Source organism: Sorex fumeus, unplaced genomic scaffold (genome assembly GCF_029834395.1).
Source record: "Sorex fumeus unplaced genomic scaffold, SorFum_2.1 ptg000086l, whole genome shotgun sequence".
NCBI classification, from domain to species: domain Eukaryota; kingdom Metazoa; phylum Chordata; class Mammalia; order Eulipotyphla; family Soricidae; genus Sorex; species Sorex fumeus.
In genome coordinates this window covers 33,195,507-33,223,473 of record NW_026606143.1, presented here as the reverse complement: position 1 = coordinate 33,223,473, position 27,967 = coordinate 33,195,507, and the positions used below count along the sequence as shown (strand labels likewise).

Here is a 27,967-nt window from a genome sequence, read left to right as displayed (position 1 = left end):
AGGAGAGAAGAGAGGAAGGAGAAGAGAGACAGGAGAGGAGAGACGAGAGAGGAAGAAGAGAAAAGAGGAGATAGGAAGAAGAGGGGAGGGAAGAAAGAAGAGAGAGGAAGGAGAGGAGAGAGGAGAAGGGAGAGAGAGGAAGGAGGAGAGGAGAGGAGAGGAGAGGAGAGAGGAGAGGAGAGGAGGGGAGGGGAGGGGAGGGGAGGGGGAGAGAGGAGAGAGGAGAGAGGAGAGAGGGGGAGAGTCCCCAGCGCAGCCCGGTCAGGCGCACTTGCTGGCACACTGCAGCAGCTCCATCCGGATTGCAATGCGGACGTGCCACCCGAGCGGGATGAGCCTGATGAAGCGGGCAATGATGGGCGGCCGCAGCAGGTTCTGGACCGTGGAGGTTCGGTCTGAGTTCCCGTAGAAGACCTAGAGAGAGGAAAGAAGTCCTGTCCTCGGCACGTGGGCCACAGGAAGAAGGTAGAATGATTCCTCCCTGGAGCTGGCCCCCAACTTCTAACGGGAAAATGTGCCCATTTCAACCCCCGCAGCCCAAGACATACAGACACACACACAGACATGTGCGTGTGTGTGTGTGCGTGCACACACACACACACTCATCCACAGTCTCCCACACCTACACGCTCTCTCTTTGGGCACCTCTAAGTCACTGTATAGGGGTGCTTAGAACTGTATCTGCTACCCAGTTTGGTGGCCATGTTCTGCTAACGACCTGAGAGGCTTCCCGCGTGTGTGTGCGCACGCGCAAACACACACACACACACACACACACACACACACACACTTCCACAGTCTCTCACACCTATACGCTCTCTCTTTGGGCACCTCCAAGACACTGTATGGGGGTGCTTAGAGCTGTATCTGACACCCAGTTTGGTGGCCACGTTCTGCTAATGGCCTGAGAGAGGCTTCCTGTTCAGGGCTGGGCCTAGGATCCGACCCAGCACTGCCGGTTTGGCTGCCAAACCACAAAGAGTAAATGAAGTTAAGTAGCGGTTTGCTTTCTCGGTCGCACGAAGGTGAGTGCTGGCTTAGAAGGTACAGGCAGATATCCACCCTCCCAGAAGGCGCTCGGGGATGGCGTCATGGACAAATCCTCACTGTTCTCATCTTAGGCTTGACTCATTTCTATTTTTTTTCATTTCTATTTTATAAGGAAGGTTGAGACGGACTGTCTGAATCAAGAAGAATGAGTGAGTCTGTATTCCAGAGTCAGGCTCAAGTCAAATCTCTCAGGTGAGCCCAAGCTACAGGGTGTGCGTAAGTCCTCCTGGCCCTGGACCGATGTTTTAAAAAAAAGAAACAGATACAGACACTTTTAGGAGGAAGATTCTGGAAAGGGGGAAGGTAAAGAGCTAAAGGACTATGCTGCTTCTTTTCCAGCTATAAATGATGCAGTGGCTGGAGCATAAAAGAACTGCAGTGAAAGTTTGGCTGCCTTTGCCAGGAAATCCTCCTTTGCACACCTTCCAGAATCACAGGACTGTGCTCGATGAGAGAGGATTATTTGATTCACTTTAAGGATTTTGTCCTGAAAAAAAAAATTTTTTAAACCCTAAAAAAAAAAAAAGCCAGCTGCCACAGTGACCTCATCCATCAAAAAACAAGATGGTCTGCCGCCCCTGGCTGTGAGCTCTTCCCAACAGCAACACCCACAGCCCCTTCTGAAAGCCATTTGCCCTTGAACTGCCCTTGAACCTACTCCAGAGAGAAGGTAGAGAAGGAAGAAGAAACAGGCCTCAGAGAGCACAGGCCTCTTTGCAAGCGCCATCAAGTCCTTCAGAAATACAGCCGGGGCTGAAAAATGAATTCTCATATCTTTTTGAAAGCCCTAATAATAAGAACGGAATGAAATAATGTCCCAGTATAAAGATGATCTTTCCTATTGTGTTCAAACTCCTTGAAATCCATCCCATGCATGTCTTGCTGTCTGAATTGGCATCAGAGACTACAAAGCCTTCTGATTTTCAGTCACACATATCTACTTAACCGGATTTTCTGTCCAAATTAGCTGGGGGAAGGGTTTGTTCTCAAGCAAAAGGACCATTAATATTTTCCAAACAGCCAGAGCATTTTTTGCACATTGCAAATATACATTTACATTTTTGACAATATCTGTTATATTTATTATAAAATTCTGTTAGTGTTAATTAAACTACTATGACATATTTTATGTATGTAGTATAATGTGAATTAATTTCTTGTTTATTATAATCATGTTAAACATATTTGTAGAATACCTATTTGTTATGTTTACTCATATGTCTATGCATGCGTGTGTGTGTGTGTGTGTGTGTGTGTGTGTGTTTCAAGAGTCTGTGATACTCAGTCTATGGTGAACATGGTGAACAGGTTTGGATCTTGACTGTCAGGGAATGAGGATCAAAAAGCTGTTCAGAGATTTTAGTGCTGCGGCTGGAGCGATAGCACAGTGGGTAGGGCATTTGCCTTGCACGCGTCCGACCTGGGTTCAATTCCCAGTATCCCATATGGTCCCCGAGCACCTCCAGGAGTGATTCCTGAGTGCATGAGCCAGGAGTAACCCCTGTGTATTGCCAGGTGTGACCCAAAAAGAAAAAAAAAGAGTTTAGTGCCTTTGTGTGTGCGTGGGGACTTTTAACCATTTGCTTACTGCTTAGCTTGCTGGGCTGTCAAAAGGTTCCCAGCAATTGATCTCATCCAAAGTCCTGACTTTTGATCCTGTGCCTGGCACGTGCCACACCCTGAACCAATCCCCAGAGCCACAGGCCACCCCTCTCGGCACCTCCAGGTGGTCTCTCTGGCACCGTACAGCCTGAAGTAGGAAGGCAAAAAGCAAAATGAAAGTCAGGAGTGGTCCAGTGTACAGATAGGGACGGGCACTTCTCCTTGGTACCAGAGCATCAGACTCTCGCAGCTGAATGTCCAGCGGAGAGTGAATGTGGCACAGTCCTGATAGACAGTATTGACCAGCCAACTCTGTGCTCACAGGAGGGTCCAGATCATTGAGAACGACACTCATTCTCTGAGGCATTGAAGGGGCTCTGGGGTAAGCCCCACTTACCCGGTTGTTTCCAGTCTGGTCCTTATAAAATACCCAGTTCAGGCTCTCATCACTCCTGTACTGCACACTGTACTTGGTCATCCACTCATCGGTGTCACAGCGCCCCTGGGTAAGGATCCCCGAGATCACCTTGATCTCCTTCAGGTCGATCTGCAGCCACTGGTTGCTGTCCTGGAATTTGGAGAGCCACGCACACCTGCCAGAGACACCGCCAACCTCAGGAGATGTTCACGGGTCCCTTTCAAAACTCAGGTGGGAAGGGTGGGTAGAGATCTGAGTGCCTGATTGCCCCCACCAAGTTTCTTTCACAGTGTGGCCGTACTCTGAAACACCTAGAATCTGGGCTTCCACAAGTGTTTAGCCTGTTATTCTTACAGCCTTTCTCCTGCTGGATCTCCACCCGCTAAGGAATGATGGCCAGATTCAACTAATTTGTCAAAGAAATGCCTCGGAGTGTAGCTGAAATCACCTTCAGTGTGTGGCTGAACACGACTCTCCTCCAAGCGTGGGTCCCCACGGTGACTGTGCCCGCCAGCCCCTTCCCTGTTCATTAGTGTTTCCTGGTGTTTTTCTCCACGAGCCTTTTTTTTTTTGCCTTCACATTCATGCTCCTCATACATTTGTGTCTTCACTGGGGGTGGCTGTCTGTGACTTTAAAGGACTGCCTATCATCTGCAGAGAACTCTGAATCAAGTGGCTCTGGAAAGCCTTCTGACAGTTGGAGCATAAACCACCATTGAAGGAGTGGGTTTGTTCTCTGCCATCTCCCTCATAAATTGAGAAAACTATCATGTGTCCTTTGGTGTTCTTATTAGTGTGTGGGGTGCGGGGGTTGCATACTCATGTGCTTCTATTGCACTGTTTCCTTTGTCTGTGTTCATTTCTAGTTCTTGACTACCTCTGTGGTTGGGACTTGGCTTTTTATTTCGATTCCAGAACTTTCCTAACTTCCAAATCCTGGACATCAGTTGCTGATCAGCCAACATCTGAGCCTTCCCATATCCCAAATGAAACACATCCCAAAGTGAGCTTCTGCCCCCTTCTCTCATGCCCCCTTCCAGTTTTCATCTCTCTGGATGTTATCTCCATCTACCTCCATCCAGGTGTTCACTGCAACCATCCAAGAATCAGCGGTGGCCTCTTACTCTCTGTCACCCCAACCACCCAACCCACCTATTGGCACCACCTCCCAATGGTTCTCAAGTCTCGCCATTTCACTGCCACCACACGAGCCCACATCACTAGCATTTTTCCCTTGTTTGGTTTTATGGACACACCCGCCCGCAAGGCAGAGCCTGGCAAACTACCTGTGGTGTTTTCGATATGCCAAAAACAGTAACAATAATGGGTCTCATTCCCTTGACCTTGAAAGAGCCTCCAAAATAGCAGCGTTAGGAAAAACAAGTAAGAAGACACTGCTAAAATCTCAGGGCTGGGATGAATGAAGATATTACTGACATCTGCTCAAGTAAATCCATGAACAACGGGATGACAATGATACAGTGATGGACACGCCCGGCAGTGCTCAAGTCTTCCTCTTGGTTCTGAGCTCAGGGAACCACATGGGGAGCCAAGGATTCACCCTGGGTTTACTGTGTGCAAGCCCTGCACCGTACCTGCTGTACTACCTCTCTTCCTCCTCACTAGCACCCCTTGCCTGAACTGATGCCCTCACTTCTTTAACTAGTCTCCCAGTAAACAACTAGCCCAGAGGAGTCAGGAAATTATTTTTAAAATATGCATCTGATTCTGATCCTCCACAATTTCAACTTTTCCTCAGCAGCTAATGATCTCCCAATATCCTCTTCCCAAATTTCTTCGGCTGTAGAATTTCTGTGTTTTATCTGGGCAATGGGCCATCCCACTACAATCCCATTTCCCAGTCTCCTGTACAACTGGGTGGGACCATATCACCAAATTCCGGTCAGTGAGAAGTGGGCTCTAAGTGGCCAATAAGATTGCCCATGTCCCCTCAAGGGAAAGATGAGCTCTTTTCTCTACTGACTAGATTGTGGACTTGACAGGATACTATAGTAGCCATCTGGGTATCAGGATAAACTCTTCTTGTTCAGGATGAAACACCAAGGCCCATGGGGGCCCCCAAGAACACCCAGCTACCAAATTAGCCCTCACCTTCTCAGAGATGAGAAGAGCCACACAGAAATTCTACATTAAGTCCTTGTGCTTTGGGGAGCTTTTTATCACAGCAGCAGAAACTTGTATTCTTTTTTTTTTACTTTTTTTTTTTGCTTTTTTTGGGGGGTCACACCTGGCGATGCACAGGGGTTACTCCTGGCTCTGCACTCAGGAATTATCCCTGGCGGTGTTCAGGGGACCATATGAGATGCTGGTTATATTCAAACTAATACACTTTCAGGGTCCTCCCATGACCCCTGTCATCAGGGCCCCAGTCCTTCCCTTGGCTAAGAAGGCTTGGCACCATCCCACTCCTGCCGACCCCTCCAGCCACACCTACCTACTCTCCAACGTTGCAGGCCCTTATGGTCCCTACCGATGCCTTTGTGGGATCTTCCCAAGTTGAGGCCTTTGCACCTGCTACTTTGTGTGCCTCCCCTGTTTCCTCTCCTGAGACAAATGCAATTGGCAGGTTCAAAATCTAGTCCCGGGCTGGAGCGATAGAACAGCAAGTAGGACGTTTGCCTTGCGCACGGCTGACCCGGGTTTGATTCCCAGTATCCCATATGGTTCCCTGAGCACCGCCAGGAGTAACTTGAGTGCAGAGCCAGGAGTAACCCCTGTGCATTGCCAGGTGTGACCCAAAAAGAAAAAAAAAACTAGTCCCTTGATGGGCCAGAGAAGTAGTGCAGAGGTTAAGGTCTTCGCCTTGCACGTGACTGTACAGTTTGATCTCCACCCCTGCATATGGTCTTCCCAGTTCCGCAAGGAGAGATCTCTGAGTAGAGCCAGAAGCCCTCAGCACCCCTGGGTATGGCCCCTCACCAACAAAACAAAGCCTGTTCCTTAAAAAGCCTTCCTTGGGGGCTTCCTTTCTCCATTTTGACTTCCTTTCTCTGCTCCTGCGTGACACTAACCCACTCTCCAAGTAATCATTTGTGATTAGGTGCTTAGACTTTATCTTCCTCTCTAGGTTGTGCTTCCTAAAGGCCAGGACCTCACCCACCTTCGTTCGCTGCTGTATCTTGCCCCTTTCCTTGGCCTTGGAAGGATGCTCAGTCACTGCACTGTAGCACTGTCCTCCCGTTGTTCATCAGTTTGCTCAAGCAGGCACCAGTAACGTCTCCATTGTGAGACTTGTTGTTACTGTTTTTGGCATACCAAATATGCCACGGGGAGCTTGCCAGGCTCTGCTGTGCAGGAAGGACACTCTCGGTAGCTTGCCAGGCTCTCCAAGCCGGACGGAGGAATCGAACCTGGGTTGGCCACTTACAAGGCAAACACCCTACCTGCTGTGCTTTCACTCCAGCCCACTCAGTCACTATTTGTGGAATATCACCCGAACCGCTGCCCACTTACCCAAACCCCTGACTGTTGAGTCGTGCCTTATTAGCAGTCCAGGAGGAATACCAGCCCACATACTGCCCCAGGTTGGAGCAGGTGATCTGGTCCGACGTCACTTCTCCTGACTCAAAACCCAGTGGTGTATGATAGGGGCATTCTGAGAAAAGAAAAACAACACACAGTGACACAGTCATATGGCACCGCCATAGTCAGCAGGCATGAGGTGACTCCAAGAGAATCAAACTGTCTCGCTTTGGAAGGTGGAAATGGTTTTTCTTGGCCACAGGGTTCACCCTGAGAAAGGCTATGCATGGCTCATGTGAGATGAGAGTGATAAGGAAGAAGAGTGCCGCAAAGAAATGTTCAGAAAAATTAAGGGCAGTGGTTTTGTGACAAGAGTAAAAGGGGGGTGAGGGGGTTCAGGGGCACACCACCTCCTCCAAAAAGGTCACGATCACGATCACGATCATCCTGTTGTTCGTCGATTGCCTTGAGCAGGCACCAGTAATGTCTCCTTTGTCCTAGCCGTGAGATTCTAAAAAGTGCCACATTCAAGGCTCTTTCAGGGTTAGGAGAATGAGACCCATCATTGTTACTGGTATTTGGCATATTGGGTACGCCCCGGGGAGTTTGCCAGACTCTGCCGTGTGGGCAGGTTACATTCGGTAGCCTGCCAGGTTGTCCAAAGCAAGAATGAGATAATAAGATGTTGCACGGCCGCAAATGTGACCGTGTGCTTCTGGGAGCTGGGTTTTATAACCCTTCCTTCCTCATGCTTTATAAATAAACACATCTGAATCTCTTTAAATACGTGCTATTTGGAACTGAAAATAAAAAAAAATTGATGAAAACTGGCCAACTCGTGCCTGTTCTATAAAATCAGACCTTTAAAGCATTCACTTTTGCCCCACTGCCATGAGAGGTCCTTCTCATGCATAATAATCATAGTCAAAATGCATAATAGAAATACAGCAGGGCAGATGAGGTAGTATGACAGGTAAAAAACTTGCCTTGCATGCAACCAACCGAGGTTCAATACCTAGCACCGCATATGATCCCTTGAGCCCTACCAGGAGTGACGCCTGACACAGAGTCAGGAGTAACACCCCTGAGCACTGCCAGTGTGTCTCCCCACATCAAAAATAAATAAATATGAAGATTTTTTACTTTACTAATGTTTGATACACCTCACCACTTGATTGCCCCCAAAACCACCAGGAGGGAGAAAGAACCAAAAGTAGGCCCTGAGCATATCCAGATGTGACCCCCCAAAAAAGCCAAAAGGTAAAGACCTAAAATCCAAGAGGTTGGCAGCGAACTGTCACACAGAAATGCTGTGCTCATTTTCCCTCCATCACATGGGTCTGGCCATGCTACAGTGTCACCAGGGCCACTGACGTCCTGGAGCCGCACATGATGCCAATCTTAGGGACAAAACATTTCATAGCGGCAAGTCTGACAGTTGAACCTGATGTGTGAGTGTTGAATGTAGAAAACTGAAAAGTACCTTTTATATACAAATAAGATTAGTCAGAACTTGTGCTTAGAAGTTGCCTGTTGCTTCTCATGTATTTCCTCCTGCATTACGAATTATATTGTGCTACTGATTTGGAATGATAGGTTGCCAATTCTGTATCCATTTGTCCTTTTTTTCTCAGTAAAGAAGCCTTGTATTGTTGGGGCTAGACACAAGGCCAGCTTAAAACTCAATTCTCACCCACTTATAATTAAGAGTGATCACACGATAGATGACAGTTTCTAAATAGTGAAATATAAAAGGATGTCAGCTGGACGAAAGTAGACTAAAGACCGAACATGATTGCCACTCAATGCCTCTTTTGTAAACCACAGCACCCAAAAGGAGAAAGAGAACAAAAGGAAATGCCCTGCCACAGAGGCAGGGTGGGATGGGGGGGAATGGAAGGTGGGAGGGATACTGGGGTCTGTGGTGGTGGAGGATGGGCACTGGTGGAGGGATGGGTACTCGATCATTGTATAACTGAAACCCAAGCACAAAAATTTGTAAGTCTACAACTGTACCTCGTGGTGTTTCACTAATAAAAATTTAAAAAATAAATAAATAATAAAATGCAAAAAAAAAAGGATGTCAGCTGGAGATTTCGATTGCTTTGCTTGCCTCTTCTAGAGAGAAGGCTGGAGCAACAGCCGCCCTATTGCACCATGGAGGTGAGATGGGTAAGAGAACTGCAGGGATCTCAGCCCTGATAACTTTGAACAACTCCTCACCCTGGTTCCATGTCTACATTCTGAACGAAAACCAGACTCCAAATTCTACTAGCCACTACTTAGGAGTATCTTATTTATAACCAAATCTGATTTCTAGCCGAATATCTAAAGACAAGTAAAGGATACACATATGAATACAAGCTCATTCTTTGCTCATTGTGAAACTGCAGGCACCGGAAATCAAGTTTAGTTTTCTGATGTGTCCATTAGAGATGAAGAGCCAAACAATTTTACTAGGATTTCATTACCTTCAACAGGAAGACAAGTGCTTCAGCTGTGCCTGGGAACCAACATCGGGTTCCCATGTCCCACACTTCATCTGACCAACCACCTGGATTGTGTCCTATTTTGTTCTTGTTTTCACAGCCAAAAGTACTCAGGGATTACTCCTGACTCTGTGCTCAGGGATTACTTCTGGAGCTGTTTGGGAAACTATATGCAGTGCTGGGATCAAACTCGGATCAGCTTGGGCTGGAGAGATAGCACAGCGGGTAGGGCGTTTGCCTTGCACACGGCCGACCCGGGTTCGATTCCCAGCATCCCATATGGTCCCCTGAGCACCGCCAGGAGTAACTCCTGAGTGCAGAGCCAGGAGTAACCCCTGTGCATCGCCAGGTATGACCCAAAAAGCAAAAAACAAAAACAAAAACAAACAAACAAAAAAACTCAGATCAGCCACGTACAAGGGAAGTGCCTTAGCCACAGTACTACCTTTCCAGTCCCTGGAGTATGGTCCAAGTGATCAGTTCCATGTGGCTGACCAAAGGTACTTTGCAATTTTCAGAAGCAGGCCATTTCACACCCCATTCAGGCAATGGGACCTCCAACAACCCAGACAATCCCCCAAATCCTGTGGCTCTGGGACCAAAAAGATAGTGCAAGGGTAAGGTGCTTGCCTTGCATGCTGCCAACCTGGGTTCTATCCCCCGTACCCCATACGGTCCCCTGAGGCCGCCAGGACTAATTCCTGAGCATGAGCCAGGAATAGGACCTGACACAAATGGGTGTGGCCCCCAAACAAAAATAAACAAACCAAACCTGTGGCTTTGACCTAAAACAGCAAAACAGATTCAGAACTACTCTGTCTCAGCAGGGGCAGCACCTGATGACTAGACCTGGGAACGAACAGATGGGCTCAATCTCAGGCCTTGTCCCCAGGGACGGTGAGGTCATTGATCTGTGTTGGTCATGGCCATGGCCTAAAGCTAGAGGAGGTTTTAGTGGACACCCAGGACATGAGCCAAAGGGGCCAGCCTGGCGTGTGCTGGAGCAACACATGCTTCCTGTGTGCGAGGCTCTGCGTTTCACCCCCAGTACCAAAGCAACTTATTTGTTTTTGGGTTTGGAGTCACACCTGGCAATGTTCTGTGGAGGTACTCCTGCTTTTGTGCTCAGGAGTCTCTCCCAAAGGTGCTGGGGGAACCATGTGCTGTGCCGGGGATTGAACCAGGGCCTGCTGCATGTAAGGCAAGTGTCTCACCCCTGCAGTATCTCTCCACTTCTCCTTCACCTTCACCGCTGTTTCTTTTAAACTCCAGCTTAGAGCCAATGCAGCCTGGAGTTGAACCCCACTCTTTCCGGGAGCTGAGGTCTCTCTGGCTAGGTGCATCATCTGTGAAATGGACACAGCTGTGGGGCCCGCCTCCAGAAGGTGGATTATACACAGTAACACACGCAGAGGGTAGTTTGCAGTGCTTGGTCCCACAGCAGCCAATATTGGTGTAGCAGGGCAGATTCCTGACACAGTGTCCGCTTGAGTTTTGCATGACTGTTACACTTTTCCTCCCTTTCCCTTTGTTGGCAAGACAATGATCACGGATGCCGCGCCCCCCGCCCCCCCCCCACCCCGCCAACACACACACACACACACACACACACACACACACACACACACACGGCAGTGGAGCAGGGCTGGGCTTGCTGAAGCCACTGCAGCAGTCACACACGTGCTTGCTAGGGCTGCAGTGTGATGGGAAATGGCATGTGGGGTCGAGGGTCTCAGGCCCCAGGGCTGCTGAATTGGCGCTCAGTGCCTGAGGTGGCTCTGGCCACCGAATTCCTAGTCTGGAGTTTGCAAGGCAGCCACTTCAGCCACTGAGGTCCCTCCTGCCACGGCTCATGTTTGTCTTCCTGATGATGCTTCTTAGGGGCAACAAGCCCGCCGGTTCTCTTGTCTCCCATTCTGTCCCGTCCCCATCATTGTCCCACATCTGCCGGCCGCGGCAGATTCACTTCTCTGAAGGTCTTGGTTCTCCCGGATCCTGGAAGGAATAAAGGCTGTGTGTGTGTGTGTGTGTGTGTGTGTGTGTGTGTGTGTGTGTGTGTGTATGCGTGCACACGCGCACACGATACTCAAGAGGGGAAACCCCATACTGTTTTCATCTCTTAAACTCATGGAGGAGGATTCACAGGCATCAGCTGACTGTCAGTGAGAGGCGGTGGATGGAGGCTTTAGACCTGGAGGCTCCTGCCAAGATACAGACATGGTGGGAGCCTGGAATCAGGGAGAAAATGGTTTCTCTGAGGCAGCGGAAGGCAAGGGGGGTTGGAGTTCCTGAGTTCTGGATCCCCTTCAGGAAACCAAGGAAGGTTCCCAGGACCAAGCTTGGTTCAGAGGCAGAAAGAGGCACCCCCAGTGTTTGCCTTAAGTGGGTAGGTGGGCCAGGCCCTGAGTCCGCCGTTATACCTGAGCAGACATTCCGGTCCCCAGGCAGCCCTTGTGAACCCATATGGGAGGGCCTAGGGATGGGAAGAACCTTCCAGAATCCTGTCTTCAGGTGCCTCACAGTCCATGACCGAGGGATGTATCTGAAGTTGGAAAATGAGAAAACGTGCCTTTCCTCACTCCCCCCCCCCCCCCCCGCTGCGCAGTGACACTCTCTACTCATGTTCCACTGTGTTTTTCTGATCCACCTCCTTTGCTTTCTCCTCTGTATCACCCGCAGGCCTCCCCGGGGACTGTACCCCCTGCCTGCGACATGCCTGTCCCTCTCCTCATCCTCTGTCCACTCCCTCTGGGTGAGTCAGTCACCTGCTCTGGCTTGCTCAGCCCGCAGCTGGTCTGGCTTGGCTGGGTGAACCAGGAAACTGGGAGGACCAAACGGTTTCACCTCCGTCCTGGGCAGCCACTTAGGAGCCGCAGAGAAAATGGCAGAAACATGTGAGAGAGAGAGAGAGAGAGAGAGAGAGAGAGAGAGAGAGAGTGTTAAAGCCTGAGGCAGTGTGGAAGTTGGTGAGCCTTGAAAATGCTCTTTCGCCCAGTCAGAAAGAAACCATCCATGGGGCACAAGCTAGCAAGATGAATTGAGCAGCGTGAATAAGGGGGGGAGGGGGGCTCAGCAGACTTGCACAGATGTGCCTTTCCCAAGTTTTCCTTCCCCCAGCGTCACTGGAAGCCGTTCAGTCTGTTTGCCTTGAAAGAAAACCTGCATCCTCTACGGCAGCACAAGTGCCTCTTCGGAGGGCTGATTCGGTAATTAGATGGATAAAGGCAGACTCGTGATATGCTGCCAATTCGGGCTCAGCACACTTCATAGCCTAGACTTCTCTATTCACCATATAATTTCCCAATTTGTAGACAAGAAGGCCGGCCGTGCTTGTAAAGAACGTTAATGTCAAGGAACACAAAGGGTGTTCAGGGACATTCACGTGACTTGCATGATGCACATTGGATCAGGCTTGAAGATAGAGAACACGCACGGGAACGGGAGCGATACTTATGGAAGACTCGGGTCTAAACTTGAAGAGAAAATCCAATATCCAATCTAGCCCCGAAGCAGAGTACACGTGGATTCTCCCCACAGCGCTTGTCGTGGTGGGGCGGGCGCAGGCCACCTTGGCTCTTGGGCTAAGGGCAGACCTGCGTTTGAGCATCTCTTGTAGCGTTGAGCCGAGGACTAGGCGGCTGTGATGCTCCCAGCCAGCCACCTGCGCTGGCTGGAAACTGGCTGGGAGCAGCCAGGCTGTGAGTGACCCTGTGGCTTCGTGCTTTCTAGGCTGTCCTTCCGGAAGCTGGATCCCAGCACTCAGAGCCATCAGCGCTGCTATTGGCCCCCTGCTGTAGACCAAAGACACTGATGGGCGAATGACTTCCACCAGGCGGTGGCTTGTCCTGCTGCCCCCATTCACCATTTAACACCAAGGAATCCAACCTTTCCCCACTAAGCTGCGGTCTGTCCTTCCCGGAAATATAATGTTGTTAAGAAAAGGCAGAGAGAAAAACAGCGGGGTAGGAAAGAACAGCGCCAAAGCTAATGGAGTTTCTGATTGTGGCGCTTTCCGTTCATGGTAATGGCCCAGGGAGGAGAGTTAGAACTTGGGGGGAACCTGTGGCCCTTCTCAGCTTCACAGTCCATTGGGTCGATAAAGCCAATCTAGGGATCATCACTTTTCTATTTCTTCTTTTATTTATTTCAGGGCCACACCTGGTGATGCTCAAGGGCTGCTCCGGGGCCCTGTGGTGCGGGAAATCAAACGTGCACCTCCTGCATGCAAAACGTGTTCAGCCCGCTGAGCTGGCTCGAGCCTTCTAGTGCTTCTTAGAAAGAGCTTCTCCAGCACCGGATGCTATCTGGTCCCGGGTCTCTCTCGAGGAGATTCGTTTCCACGAAATAGGGAACCTTTGTTTCACCATTTTCAGCCCCTTCATTTTTGTCTTCTCTCAGTGCCCAGCACTTCGTGAAAGATGGTGGTGCTGAATGCTAAGTGCACTGTTGGCTGGAGAAGTGACTCAGAGGGCTGAGCACAGGCTTTTTTTTTTTTTGACTTTTTGGGTCACACCTGGCATTGCACAGGGGTTACTCCTGGCTCTGCACTCAGGAATTACCCCTGGCGGTGCTCAGGGGACCATATGGGATGCTGGGAATCGAACCCGGATTGGCCGGATTGGTGCAAGTCAAACGCCCTACCCACTGTGCTATTGCTCCAGCCCCATAAGCACAGGCTTTGCCTAAGGGAACAGCTCCCAGGAGTGATCCCCAAGGATAGAGCCAGGAGTAGATTCCACGCACCACCAGGTGTGGAGTAGATTCCACGCACCACCAGGTGTGGCCATACCCTAAAACAGAGAGGGGAGGCTGGAGAGATAGCACAGCGGGTAGGGCGTTTGCCTTGCACACGGCCAACCCGGGTTCGATTCCCAGCATCCCATATGGTCCCCTGAGCACCTCCAGGAGTAACTCCTGAGTGCAGAGCCAAGAGTAACCCCTGTGCATCACCGGGCGTGACCCAAAAAGCAAATAATAATAATAATAATAAATAATAAATAAAACAGAGAGGGTCCGGAGTCATAGCACAGCGGGTAGGGCATTAGCATTGCACGCGGCCAAACCGGGTTTGATCCCTGGCATCCCATATGGTCCCCTGAGCACCGCCAGAGTAATTCCTCAGTGCAGGGCCAGAAGTGACTCCTGAATACCTCTGGGTGTGGCCCCCAAAGGCCAAAAGATAAACAGAAAGGTTTATGAAGGAGAGTGCTTCAGTAGTGGGTATGGGACTGGGGCATGAGGGGGAGACAGCAGTATGTAATGGCCGTGGGAGCTAAGCCTCAGAGCACCGCGGTACGTCCTAGAGGGGACTCACCCATTCACCCAACCAAGCTCCGCTTCCTGCTTTCCTCACGCCTCAGACCCCACTCTTCTTGTAGAAGACTCTGGTCAGACAGTATTTCCTACCCCTTTAGTAAACAGGAAAACAGTGACAGTCAAAGCCACTGTAGACACCCCCTCCCGTTCCCTACACTTCGCTATTCAAATGCAAATTTAATGAAATAATGAGGAGAAGCTCAAAGAGACACACAAACCTGTCTTGCACAGCTATTATTAGGAGCTTATGTAAAGTGAATGACAAGGCCCAGCACTCAGAACCCTGGAGAGAGATGGCGAGGGCTGCTGCTTGCAGAGCAGGCTCTGGTACCCAGGGAGAGCTGCATGGTGGGAATAGGAGCAAATATAAGCCGGGCTGCCCCAATGTCTGAATCCGGGGATGTACGTGGTAAGCGGCTGAACTTGCTGCAGTGCTCCAGCCTGCCGGGGCTGCTACAAGATATTTGAGTGCACTGTCCCCTTCTTCGGCCCTCAAAGCACCTGGGCACTCAGCAGTCATGGCCTGTTGCTGATGGCTGCTGTAGCTCGCCAAAAGCCAATAGAAGAACTGAGACCAACAGTCTTCCAGATGCTCTGCTGCGTGACAAACAGTCCCGGAAATGTGAGAGGCTTCACACCACCAAGGTTTGTGTCCCTCCCCAGAGGCTTGGCCGCTATGGGTTGTTCCCCTAAACTCACCCAGGACCAGGTTGGAGAAGCCACTTTCCCAGGCAAAAAGGGAAGAGCCAGGATGCTGAGCCCAGCCCTGCAGGGTCATCTGCCCCCTTGGCTGGAGCCACTCACTCAGCCACACCCTCTGTGAATGGAGGTGATGGGGCAGAATGTGGGGCTGCATGGGGGCGGGGGGCACAAGCAATAAAGATCCAGGCCTGGTGCTCTTATTTTCGTTGCAAAGAAAAGGGCTGGCTTCTGGAAAACAGTATGAACAATTCTCAAAAAATTAGAATTTGAGCTCCTATTTGACCCAGCAATACCATTTCTGGGAATATATCCCAGAGAGGCAAAAAAGTATAGTAGAAGTGACATCTGCACTTGTTTGCTCATTTCAGCACTGTTTACAGTAGCTAGAATCTAGAGAAAAAAAAAACAGAGTGCCCGAGAACAGATGACTGGCTAAAGAAACTTCGGTACATCTACACAATGGAATACTATGTAGCAGTTAGAAAAAATGAAGTCATGAAATTTACATACAAGTGGTACAATATGGAAAGTATCATGCTAAGCGAAATGAGTCAGAAAGAGAGGGACAGACATAGAAAGATTGCATTCATCTGGGGAACATAAAATAACAAAACAGGAGACTAACACCCAAGAATAGCCGAGATAAGTACCAGGAGGTTCACTGCATAGCTTGGAGGCCAGCCGCGCATGCTGGGGGAAAAGGCAGCTCAGATAGAAAAGGGAGCACCAAATAAAGGGTGTTGGGAGGATCCTCCCAGGATGGGAGATGCATGCTGAAAGTAGACTGTAGACCGAGCATGATTGCCTCTCGGTGCCTCTTTTGCCTACCACAGCACCAAAAAGTAGAGAGAGAACAAAGGGGAATGCCCTGCCACAAAAGCAGGGTAGGATGGGGGGGGGGATGGGGGATGGGAGGGGTACTGGGATCAGTGGTGGTGGAGGATGGGCAGTGGTGGAGGGATGGGTATTCGATCATTAAATAATTGAAACCCAAGCACAAAAATTTGTAAGTCTACAACTGTACCTCAAAGTGTTTCACTAATAAAAAAATAAATTAAACAAAAAAGAAGAAGAAAAGGGCTGAAGCAAGAGCCTTGGTATTAATAAATGAGACAGGGGCTTGGAGAGACAGTACAGTGGGTAGGGCACTCGCCTTGCACGCAGCCAACTCAGGTTCGATTCCCAGCACTTGGTATGGTTCCCCCAAGTCCTGCCAGGAGTAATCCCTGAGCATGGCCAGGTGTGACCCCAAAACAAAACAGAAAGAAAGGAGACAGGCAGGTGTGTAGCTGAGCCCTTCACAATGCTCCACCGTCCATTGCGGATTCGTTTCCAGCAATACCACTAGCCTACCTGGCCCACAGTTCAACCATCTTACTGTGGCTCCTGGGCAGAGAACTGGGAGCCGTTTCATGACAGTGCCCTCCAAGCATGAGCTTGCAGAGGGGCACACAGGTCAGCCCAGGGACATCCCAAGAGTCTGGTATCCCGGGGCTGGAGCAATAGCACAGCGGGTAGGGCGTTTGCCTTGCACGCGGCCAACCCGGGTTGGATTCCCAGCATCCCATATGGTCCCCTGAGCAGCGCCAGGAGTAATTCCTGAGTGCATGAGCCAGGAGTAACCCCTGTGCAATGCAGGATGTGCCCACCCCCCCAAAAAAAGAGTCTAGTATCCCAAGGACAGGGGACACTCACCTGGTATGCAGTCTAAGGTGGCACCTGCCGACCACAAGGTGTTGGCACCTCCGTGGCAGTCACACTTGCAAACTTTGTGGTACCAGGGATCCTCGGCCTCATCCTGCAGGGAGGCAGAAAACTCAAGAGTTGGAACTGGGATGACCTGTCCACGCATACCTGCTGCCCTGTGACCTGTGGCCTCAGGCTACTCATGCACATAGCAGTATAGTGTAACTCCAGCCTCAAAGAGAGGCATTTGCCACCCACCGTGACAGCCAGAATTTCCCCAGGCACCCCCATGCAGGAGGCAATTTTCACCCCATCTGCATTATCTTTGAGGGGCTTGGGGGGTCCCAGTTTGGGATTGAGCTCCCCACATCTGATTTCAAGAAGCCCCAAATTCAAGGACCTCCACTCACTGGAATCTCATCGGAAGCCCAGCCTGACAGCACACACAGGTAAAAACGTACTTTGGACATCGCCAGAAAAAAAGTATATTTGGAGGGGTGAGGGATGTGGCTCAGTAGTACAGCACTGGCCCTGCACGGGGAAGGCCCTGCGTTGGGTCTTAGAGCAAAACAAAAACAAATCCAAAAACAAACCCTTTGGGCCAGAGTGACAGCACAGTGAGGAGGGCAACTGCCTTGCACGTGGCTGACCGCAGTTCAATCCTCAGCACCCCATATGGTCCTCTGAGCCCCACTAGGAGTGCTCTCTGAGCACAGAACCAGGAGTCAGCCAGATGTGGCCCAAAACCAACAAAACAAAACAAAAACCTAAGCAAAACAGCAACAAAAAGCTTTGAAGAGTACATTTTTTTGCCTCAGTGAGGACCCCTTGGCAGGCAGACCTTGTGTTGCATTTTGCTTTTTCTCACTGCACTGATAATTTGTTGTTTACAAGACTCTCCCTCCAAAGAGAAGATTAGACAGGATGGAGGTCCATATAATAATTAGTACTGCTTAGTCAGAAAGCTTTTTTTTTTTTTTTGGCACCAGGGATCAAACCCAGGGCCTCACACGTGCAAGGGCGCAAGGCAACTGCTCTAACTTTGGGCCACATCTCCTGCCAATCATAGAGTATTTTTAATTGAAGGTATACCTGCTATTTTTAGGCATGACGCTATTGTACAATTAAAAGGCTACAGTCTGGTGCAAACATAAAAGCAAACATTCCGTGGACAAGTTTTACAGGGCCGCCCACATTGTTGCGGGGTTCTAGCAGCAAACATGCACCGAACATGAACGTTCAGGTGTGTCTGAACATTATTTTTGGTCAGAAAAATCCTTGAGTAACAATATCCATGTAAATGCCAACTTTCACATACCTCAGTGGACGATAATCCCAGTGTGGCTGAGTAGAAGGACAGCAGAGGAGAAAACAGATTTAAAAGAAAGAAATTCAACAAAATGATTCATTACATGGCAGAGTGATGTGAAAATAGTCCCATGAGCAATAGCCCAGCCTCTTCTGGAAGAAGTCAAGCAAAATAAGTCTGCTGGGTACCACACGCGCCTGATCTGGGAAACTAGAGGCAGGAAAACTAAGCAGAAGGTCCAGGAGAATTATTTTTTTTAAATTTTTATTAGTGAGACATAATGAGGTACAGTTGTAGATTTACAAATTTTTGTGCTTGGGTTTCAATTATACAATGATCAAATACCCTTTCCTCCACCAGTGCCCATTTCCCACCACCACGGATCCCAGTATCCCTCCCACCCCCCCACCCCCCATCCCATCCTACCTCTGTGGCAGGGCATTCCCTTTTGTTCTCTCTCTCTTATTGGGTGTTGTGTTTTGCAAAAGAGGCAATGGGTGACAATCATGTTTGGTCTATAGTCTACTTTCAGCATGCTTCTCCCATCCTGGGAGGATCCTCCCAACATCCTTTATTTGGTGTTCCCTTCTCTATCTGAGCTCCCTTTTCCCCTAGCATGTGTGGTTGGCCTTCAAGCCATGGAGTAAAATTCCTGGTACTAATCTTGGCCATTCTTGGATGTTAGTCTCCTATTTTGTTACTTTATGTTCCCCAGATGAATGCAATCTTTCTATCTCTGTCCCTCTCTTTCTGACTCACTTCGCTTAGCATGATACTTTCCATGTAGTACCACTTGTACATAAATTTCATGACTTTGTCTTTTCTAACAGCTACATAGTACTCCATTGTGTAAATGTACCCAAGTTTCTTTAACCAGTCATCTGTCCTCAGGCACTCAGGTTTTTTCCAGATTCTGGCTATTGTAAAGAGTGCTGCAATGAGCACTCTTTACAATAGCCAGAAACTGGAAGAAACCTGAATGCCCAAGAACAGATGACTGGTTAAAGAAACTTTGGTACACCTACACAATGGAGTACTATGTAGCTGTTAGAAAAGATGAAGTCATGAAATTTACATACAAGTGGTACAACATGGAAAGTATCATGCTAAGCGAAATGAGTCAGAAAGAGAGGGATAGACATAGAAAGATTGCATTCATCTGGGGGATATAAAGTAACAAAATATGAGATTAATACCCAAGAATAGCTGAGATCAGCACCAGGAGGATTACTCCATAGCTTAGTGGCCAGTCGGGCATTCTAGAGGAAAGGGCAGCTCAGACAGAGAAGGGAACACCAAATAAAGGGTGTTTGGAGGACCCTCCCAGGAGGGGAGATGCATGTCGAAAGTGGACTATGGACTGAACATGTTTGCCACTCAATGCCTCTTTTGCAGACCACAACACCCAAAAGGAGAGAGAGAACACAGGGGATTGCCCTGCCACAGAGGCAGGGGGGGATAGGGGGATGGGGGTGGGGGGGATATTATCCATGGTGGTGGAAAATGGGCACTGGTGGAGGGATGGGTATCTGATCATTGTATAATCAAACCCAAGCACAAAAAATTGTAAATCTACAACTGTACCTCATGGTGTTTCACTAATAAAAAAAAAATTAAAAAAAAAAGAGTGCTGCAATGAACAAACAATTGCAGATGTCACTTCGACTATACTTTTTTGCCTCTCTGGGATATATTCCCAGGAGTGGTTTTGCTGGGTCAAATGGGAGCTCAATTTCTAATTTTTTGAGAATTGTCCATGCTGTTTTCCAAAAGGGCTGAACCAGTCGGCATTCCCACCAGCAGTGAAGGAGTGTCCCTTTCTCGCCACATCCGCGCCAGCACCAGTTGCTTTTGTTCTCGTGGATATGGGCCAGTCTCTGTGGTGTGAAATGATATCTCATTGTGGTTTTGATCTGCATCTCCCTGATGATTAATGATGTGGAGCATTTAGGAGAATTATTATTTTTATCCATAACAGAACTTTGGAGCAATAGCACAGCGGGTAGGGCATTTGCCTTGCACGGCTGACCTGAGTTTGATTCCTCCGACCCCCTTGGAGAGCCCGGCAAGCTACCAAGAGTATCTCGCCCCCGCAGCAAAGCCTGGCAAGCTACCCGTGACGTATTCAATATGCCAAACACAGTAACAACAAGTCTCACAATGGAGATGTTACTGGGCCCACTCGAGCAAATCAATGAACAATGGGAGGACAGTGTTACAGTGCTAAAGAACTTTGGAAAATACATTAATGTCACAACAAGGAAGAAAAAGCACCAATAATGCTTGTAGCGATGGCAACACTTTTAATGCTATACCCTAAATATTCTCAGGCTCGTCCATGTTTTCATTTTGTTGTTGTTTTTTTATTGGTATGGGGGGTGGGCATGGGGAAACACCTAACAATGCTTAGGGCATTTTTTATGGCTCTGGGCTCAGGGAGCACCCTGGAGGAACTCAGGGGACTTCCAGGGATGCCAGGGATGGAAACTGAGGTCAGTTGCGTGCAAGGCAAGAGCCTATCCACTGAACTATCTCTCCAGTCCCTTCCCTGTTTTTTTTTTAAACAATATAGTTGAGCCATGTATTTCGCATGTTGGAAGCCCTGGGTTCAGTCCCAGGTACTAGAAAAACCAAGACCCTTAAATCAATCCATATTTGAGAACCTGCTATCTAAGCAAGGCTGTGGAACAATGTTCCTTTCCCCTGAGTTCACTCTCATTCATTATCCTTGCCTCCTCCTGCCACTGTGCTGGTCGGGACTCCCACTTCCTCCCTGTTGAAGCACAGTTAGGATATTTTGGACTAGAACATAGTGGGAAAACATTCTTTAGGTTTGTCTCGAATATATATAGGCTACATAGTACCAACACCATGGAAATAATATGGAAAATCTGAAAGGGTACAAATGTAACATGAAATTTAACCTAGGGCCAGAGAGATAGTTCAAAGGACTAGAGAACATGCTTTGCATGTAGGCACCCCAAATTTGATCCCTGGCATTGCATGGTCCCCAAACAACCCCTAGAGTGATCCCTGAGCACTCCCAGAAGTGAACTCTGAGCAAAAGTAGGGAGTAGTTGCCAAGTGTGGCAACTACTCAAATTAAAAACCTAACATATAGGGGCTGGAATGATAGAATAGCAGGTAGTGAGTTTGCCTTGCATGCAGTGGACCTGGGTTCAACCCCTAACATATCACATGGTCCTCTGATTCCAAATGGAATAATTTCTGAGGTAGGAGGCAGGAGTAATCCCTGAGCATTGCTGGGTGTGGCCCCCAAACAAAACAGAACAAATCAAACCAAAAAGACCTATACATAAACTATCAGAGTATGAATAAAGAGAATGGACACAGCCTTTGATAGGAAAAGAGGCAGTTATACACTCGCCTAAAATCATTAGGGCTCCTCAGATCTGTTCGATGCAGTAGACGCTATTCCAAGTGGCTATTTGAATTTCAATTAGTTAACATTAGAAAAATTAAACATTCGATTTCTCAGTCACACAAGATTCTTTTCAAGTGCTTAATCACTTTTATGGCTAGAGCTTCCGGTGCCGAAAGGCACATGTCCAGAACATTTCCCTCAGCCAGAAGTTTCCATCACATGGCACTGTTTTAAAGCTCCATTTCTGGGCTGGAGAGAGAGAGCAGCTTTGCACACTGGAGGCTCAGGGAATCCTGGCAATGCAGGGTCCCCCAAGCACTCTCAGAAGAGACCCCACTCCAGTATGACCCCCCAAAATAAAATATCAACAGTTAAAATCTACATTTCCCACTTTCTTTTTTTGGGGGGGGTCACACCCGGCAATGCACAGGGGTAACTCCTGGCTCATGCACTCAGGAATTATTCCTGGCTTCCTGGCGGTGCTCAGGGGGCCATATGGGATGCTGGGAATCGAACCCAGGTTGGCTGCGTGCAAGGCAAACGCCCTACCTGCTGTGCTATTGCTCTAGCCCCAACATTTGCAATTTTCAACACAGCAAATGACTTTATTGTTGTTCCAATTATAAAGGCATCACATCCTTATTGTCCAAATCTCAAAGCCTGAACATAGACAGCAGGGGAAAAGGTTCCCCTTAGATTCCTGTCTTACACCCCACAAAAGATCAGCTGCTTCCAGAGTCATAGAATAGTCGCCAGGCTGGAGCATAGGGCACTGGCCTTGGGTGCGGACTACCCTGGTTTGATCCCTGGCAGCCTCCGAGTGGGGCCTGGTCTCCAAGTCTTTGGCAGGCACAGCTGGTGGGCAGCTCTCAGGATGGTTTCCTTCATGGCTTCTCTCCCCAGAAAGCATTTGTTTATAGGCAGCACGGAGCTGGGAGGGGCCCCGACTCCTTATGGAAATGAGCTGAGAGACAAGGAACAAGGAGCATTTTCACTGGAAAAGCTGTCACCCAAGAAGCAGCAAGGCGGCTGCTGTCATCCCCACAATGATTAAAATCGCAGAAAAAGCAGCCGAAGCATGTCTGAGTACAACACTTCCTAATACCCAGAGAGAGCACGAACAGAAGGAGTGAAGGGAAACAGGGCTGGGGAGACTCAGAGTGGCCAGGCAAGCTTTGGAGGTGCCTGCCTTTCCTGCCGCCTTTTGCTCAGAGGGCCACCCAGCGGGCCGCCTGAAGTTGGCCACATCACTCTCTTTCAATGTCGCTTGCAAGCTGCAAGGGAACAATGCATGCGAAACACACCTAGAAATGATGTGTTGCAACCCTTTCATTGGCTATCACTGTAAGGTTTGCTCAGGAAGGACCCAATGGCTGCCAGCGGATGAGATAGTGACATTCCCAGAGTCAGCGATCACCCTGCCCCCAGCTCATAAGACAGGACTTATGCCCCATCTGGTGACAGTAGCCACCAGGCTGCATTCTGTGCTTCCTCACATCATCCCCTACAGATACCAGGCCAGACCAGGCACACCGGTTCCTCTGGTCTTTGTCCGGTCCCCTTTCCACCTCCCCCACCCATCCCCGCCCAAGACAACTTAAAAGCCCCCTTAGTCTTTCCCAGGGCACTGCTCTATCCCAGCCTCACCAGAGGTTCACAGGGATCCAACTGGGAGCACACCCAAATAAACTTCTCCTATTTCCTTCACTTTATTCATCTCTGCCTCTCCATCTATGTTGGACAGGGTTCTCAAATCTATCAATCACCAAATACAGGGCTCTCCTTCCCACGGAACAGATGAAGAAAAGCATCCAATCATGAATGCTTCCAACTGATGGGAGAAGGATGGGGCACAGGATAAAGCCGGCAGGCTGCTGTACGGTCCCCTAGTCAACAAGAGAGGAGGGAATTGCTTCTGAGTCAAAGTGTTGCTATTTTAGGCGAGGTATATGGAGGGGTAATTCTATTATCTGTACATGCTTCAACACAGACGAACCTCAAAAACATAGACTAAGCAAAAGATAAAAGACCATATGGTCCACAATTCCATTGAAATGGAAAATCCACAATAGGCAAATGTATGGTGGAGGAGAGCACATTGGTGCTTGCCAGGCACTGGGGCTGGGGCTGAGAGGGTGCTTCCGGGGTTCCTTTGGAATGGTAAAAATGTTCTACAACTAGGCTGTTCACTCCAGAAATCATAAATCTACCCTGAACCACCAAATAACACATTATTTTCTCTTTAATGGGGTTGGGGCTGGAGTGATAGCACAGGGGGTAGGGCGTTTGCCTTGCAAGCGGCCAACATGGCCAACCCGAGTTCGATTCCTCCGCCCCTCTCGGAGAGCCTGGCAAGCTACCAAGAGTATCTCACCCGCACGCCAAAGCCTGGCAAGCTACCCGCGCCAAACACAGTAACAATTTTCACCATGGAGACGTTACTGGGCCTGCTCGAGCAAATCGATGAACAACGGAAGGACAGTGACAGTGACAGTTAATGGGGGGTGGTTATTGTGCCGCAACTGGCAGTGTCAGAGATTATTCTTGGCTCTGTGCTCAGGGACTAGTCGTGGGGCTTAGGGGATCATATGCAGTGCCAGGGATCGAAATGTATACAGTGCAGATGCCTTAACCTTTGTATTATCTCTCCCGCCCTAAATAGCACACTTTGTCTTCTTCCGTTTTCTTTTGTTTTGGGGGCCACAACATATGGTACTCAGGGCTTACTTCTGCTGCTGAGTTCAGGGATCGCCGCTGTGGGCTCTGGGAGACCATCTGGGGTACCAGTGATTGAACTCGGGTCAGCCACCAGGTAAGTGCAGCCACCCTACCTGCTGTGCTATGGCTCCGGCCCCATGCACAGCACTTTAAAAGCGGGATTTAACAGTATGTAAAATTACATTTCAGTGAAGCTGCTATAAAAAGGAAATCTGCTTTCCCAGATGAACACATGCGGCAAAGAGGTCATTCTCACCTGTAAGCACAAGGCTGGTGATTTTAAAATACAATAATAGGGTGTGTGTGTGTGTGTGTGTGTGTGTGTGTGTGTGTGTGTGTCTGTATACATACATATATAATATTTAAGACCAAGTAATAGACCAATATCATTAGAATCATTACTGGCATTGAATCCGAAATTTCCAACCTAACATTCATCCCAGTCTGCCTCAGTTATAGGTTGTGCTTTTCTGTGATTCCCAAGTGAGCCTACATCCAGTGCAGAATTGGAGTCATTCCATTTACCTGATTTCCCACAAATAAGGAGCCACAGAGTAAATTAGACAAAGAATCTTTGTCTTCAGCTTCCCAGCTGTGCAATGGAATACATCTTTTCCAGGAGACTTGACAGCTTTATTTCTCCATCTGCACTGTAAGCCGATTACGTGTAGCAATTGTGTCCTGGCTTTTTTCTCTGTTTCATACATAGGTGGCCAGTCACCCTGGCCTTGTCCGGCTGGCGGCCCTGCTTCTATGGCAAGTGAGGGCGCAGTGCCTGGGTTTGGCGGATAAGAGAATGTCAGCTTCTTAGCCCTTTTCCCTGGGACCACATTCCGATCCATCTGGACAGATAAGATCCTAAACTCTGTGGAAATGTCTGGAGCTCGCCAGTCATGCACAAAGAAAGATTGGTAAGCTGTAAGGAGCAGTAGATTCTCTCCTTCTTGCAGCATGTCTGTGATTGTCTGTGATTACAGAGTGGATCTAATTTAGTAATGGGTTGTGAGTTTTTACAGGGCTTCTTCCCATTGGGAGCTCAGGTTGCCGTAGGACAGGGTCATTAGACTCCACCCTGCAGAAACAGCAAGGAGCTGGCTGGCATTCAAGCCTTCCCACAATGTTCAACCTTATAGCAGGTACCCAGGGATGAGGCTCAAGTGAAGGAATCACAACACTAATCATGAAGAGGAGCGGTTTGGGGTGAACCCTGTGATGTCTGAGAACCAGGGAGATGAGTCTGTAAAGGCTCAGTTTAGACATTTTTGCCGATGCAACTTCAAGGAGTAAAGAGAAAACAATAAAAAAAATCCAGAGCATCTTTTCTTTGTTTTTTTTCGGGGGGGGGGGCATTCCCAGTGGTGCTTATAAGTTACTCCTGGCTCTGCACTCAGGAATCACTCCTGGTGGTGCTTGGGGGACCATACTGGATGCCAGGGATTGAACCCATGTCAGGCGTGTACAAGAGCCTTGCTATCTCTCTGCCCCAACACCACACCCCCTTCCCAAAGTTTCTTAAAGTGAAGAATTTCTGGGACAGTTAGTCTCTGAATTGCAAAGATGTGGATGGAAAACAGTGCAAGTGGTTCTTAGAAATAAGTTGGGTAGCTGGAGCAATAGAACAGAGGGTACAGTGCTTGTCTTGCATGCAGCAGACCCAGGCTGATTCACCGCTACCTCAGATGGTCCCCTGAACCCGACTTGGAGTGACCCCTGAGTGCAGAGAGCTTGAGAGAGAATTTAAAGGCTGGAGGGTGCCTTTAAATTTTCCTTATTTACATTTTTTTAAATTTTTATTAGTGAGACACCATGAGGTACAGTTGTAGACTTACAAATTTTGTGCTTGGATTTCAATTATACAATGATCAAATACCCATCCCTCCACCAGTGCCCATTTCCCACCACCACAGATCCCAGTATCCTTCCTCCCCATCCCCCCCCATCCCACCCTGCCTCTGTGGCAGGGCATTCCCTTTTGTTCTCTGTCTCCTTTTGGGTGCTGTGGTTTGAAAAAGAGGCATTGAGTGGCAATCATGTTTGGTCTATAGTCTACTTTCAGCATGCTTCTCCTATCCTGGGAGGATTCTTTATCCCAACACCCTTTATTTGGTGCTCCCTTGTCTATCTGAGCTGCCTTTTTTACATTTTCTTATTTAACCAGTTTTAGAATGTTTTGGCTTGTTTTGTTTGGGGGCCCAAAAGAGCTCAGGATCTATTCTTGGCTTTGTGTTCAGGAGTGATGATGCCTGACAGTTTTTGGGGGAAACACAATTTTTTTTTATTAGTGAAACACCATGAGGTACAGTTGTAGACTTACAAATTTTTGTGCTTGGGTTTCAGTTATACAATGATCGAATACCCATCCCTCCACCAGTGCCCATTCTCCACCACCACCAGTCCCAGTATCCCTCCCACCCCCCATCCGCCCATCCCACCCTACCACTGTGGCAGGGCATTCCCCTCCATTATCTCTCTCCTTTTGAGTGCTGTGGTTTGCAAAGGAGACATTGAGTGGCAATCTTGTTTGAACTATAGTCTACTCTCATCAAGCATTTCCCATCCTGAGAGGAACCTCCCAACACCCTTTATTTGGTGCTCCCTTCTCTATCTGAACTGCCTTTTCCCCTAGCGTGTGCGGCTGTCCTCAAAGCCATGGAGTAATCCTCCTGGTACTTATCTCAGCTATTCTTGGGTTTTAGTCTCCTATTTGAAACACAAATTTTTTAAGGTTTTTGTTTTAGGGGAGTGGGCAGGGGACACACATGGCAGTGCCCAGGCTGTACTTCTGGCTCTGTGTTTAGTGATAAGTCCTGGCTGTATTCAGGGGGCCATAAGCAGTTCTGGGTATCCAAGTGGGGTCAGCCACATGCTGGGCAAGTGCCTTATCCCCTGCACTGTCTTTCCAACCCCAGATCGAAAAAATTTTAAAGTGACTGAAAAGAGTGAACTGTGAAGGGTTCCTGACTCTCCACTGGCTCATGTTTTGTATTCGCATTAGGGGTACTCATGAGTTACATTAATCCATATTTAAGCCAGGGTAACCTCTCATCAATCTGCCCGAGACTTGTTTTAGACCGGCTATACCAACAGTCATAAATAGCATCCTCTTTCGCCCAATAGTGTTGGGTGATAGCAGAGGAAATCCTCCAATTCCTTCACTTTAATGCCAACAATTCTCAAGGATCCACACCCTTTCTTATTGTTGCAACTTCCCGCTTCTTTTATTTTTTGCAGTTGCTGAAGCCCTTTAGTTCCTCTGTCCTATTGAAATCACTGTTTAATTTAGAAGCTCCTCACGGAACCAGAAAGCCTGTGGCAAGCTAAGAAGTCACATCCACACCAACCTAATTGTTCATTAATGATATATACTAATGACCATACCTACTGATAGGTATTTTAATTACTCAGGTGGCATTTCTATCAATCAGCTAGATTATCAGCACAATTAGAATATGAGGTTCTGATAAATGTTCAGGCTGGATGGCACATACCTTCATAGCCGAAGAGAAGTAAAACCAGGAGGCCTTCTATCTTGCGTGGCATTCTCCCCTTGTCCTTGGCCTCAGCTCTTCCTTATCAGAGTGGAGAGATTTCCCAGCAGCAGAAGCTTAACTTGAGCCCTGGCCTCTTTAAGCACCTTATTCTATTTCGTTCTTAGGGCTTTGGTTGAGCCCTACCAAGTTAACCCATACAGTTGGCTACCTCAGTAAGAAAGTCTCAGAGGAGAAGCTAATGTCAACTGAAGTCAGCTGTGCAAAGGGAGGTATTGGTTTGATTCTATCTTTAGATGCAAGGGAAGCAGTGGAGGGTCA

The 27,967-nt window shown here is 48.5% G+C and overlaps 1 protein-coding gene across 1 annotated transcript; it reads right to left on the bottom strand.

Moving 5' to 3' along the window:
• Positions 1-261: 261 nt before the first annotated feature.
• Positions 262-27,698, bottom strand: RS1 (retinoschisin 1). The gene is made up of 6 exons (XM_056131134.1): positions 27,647-27,698; positions 18,065-18,090; positions 16,756-16,858; positions 6,545-6,686; positions 3,050-3,245; positions 262-414 (listed from the first exon to the last, which is right to left on the bottom strand). Exons 1-6 carry the CDS (start codon positions 27,696-27,698, stop codon positions 262-264), a joined length of 672 nt encoding a protein of 223 aa, XP_055987109.1.
• Positions 27,699-27,967: the final 269 nt, after the last annotated feature.

Excerpts from the sequence above, each read along its gene's own strand:
- RS1 (XM_056131134.1), bottom strand. The coding sequence starts at position 27,698 with ATGCCACGCAAGATAGAAGGCCTCCTGGTTTTACTTCTCTTCGGCTAT. Across the intron at positions 16,859-18,064 it reads TGGGATTATCGTCCACTGAG|GATGAGGCCGAGGATCCCTG; the intron begins GTATGTGAAAGT and ends GCCTCCCTGCAG. Across the intron at positions 415-3,049 it reads ACCAGACTGGAAACAACCGG|GTCTTCTACGGGAACTCAGA; the intron begins GTAAGTGGGGCT and ends TCCTCTCTCTAG.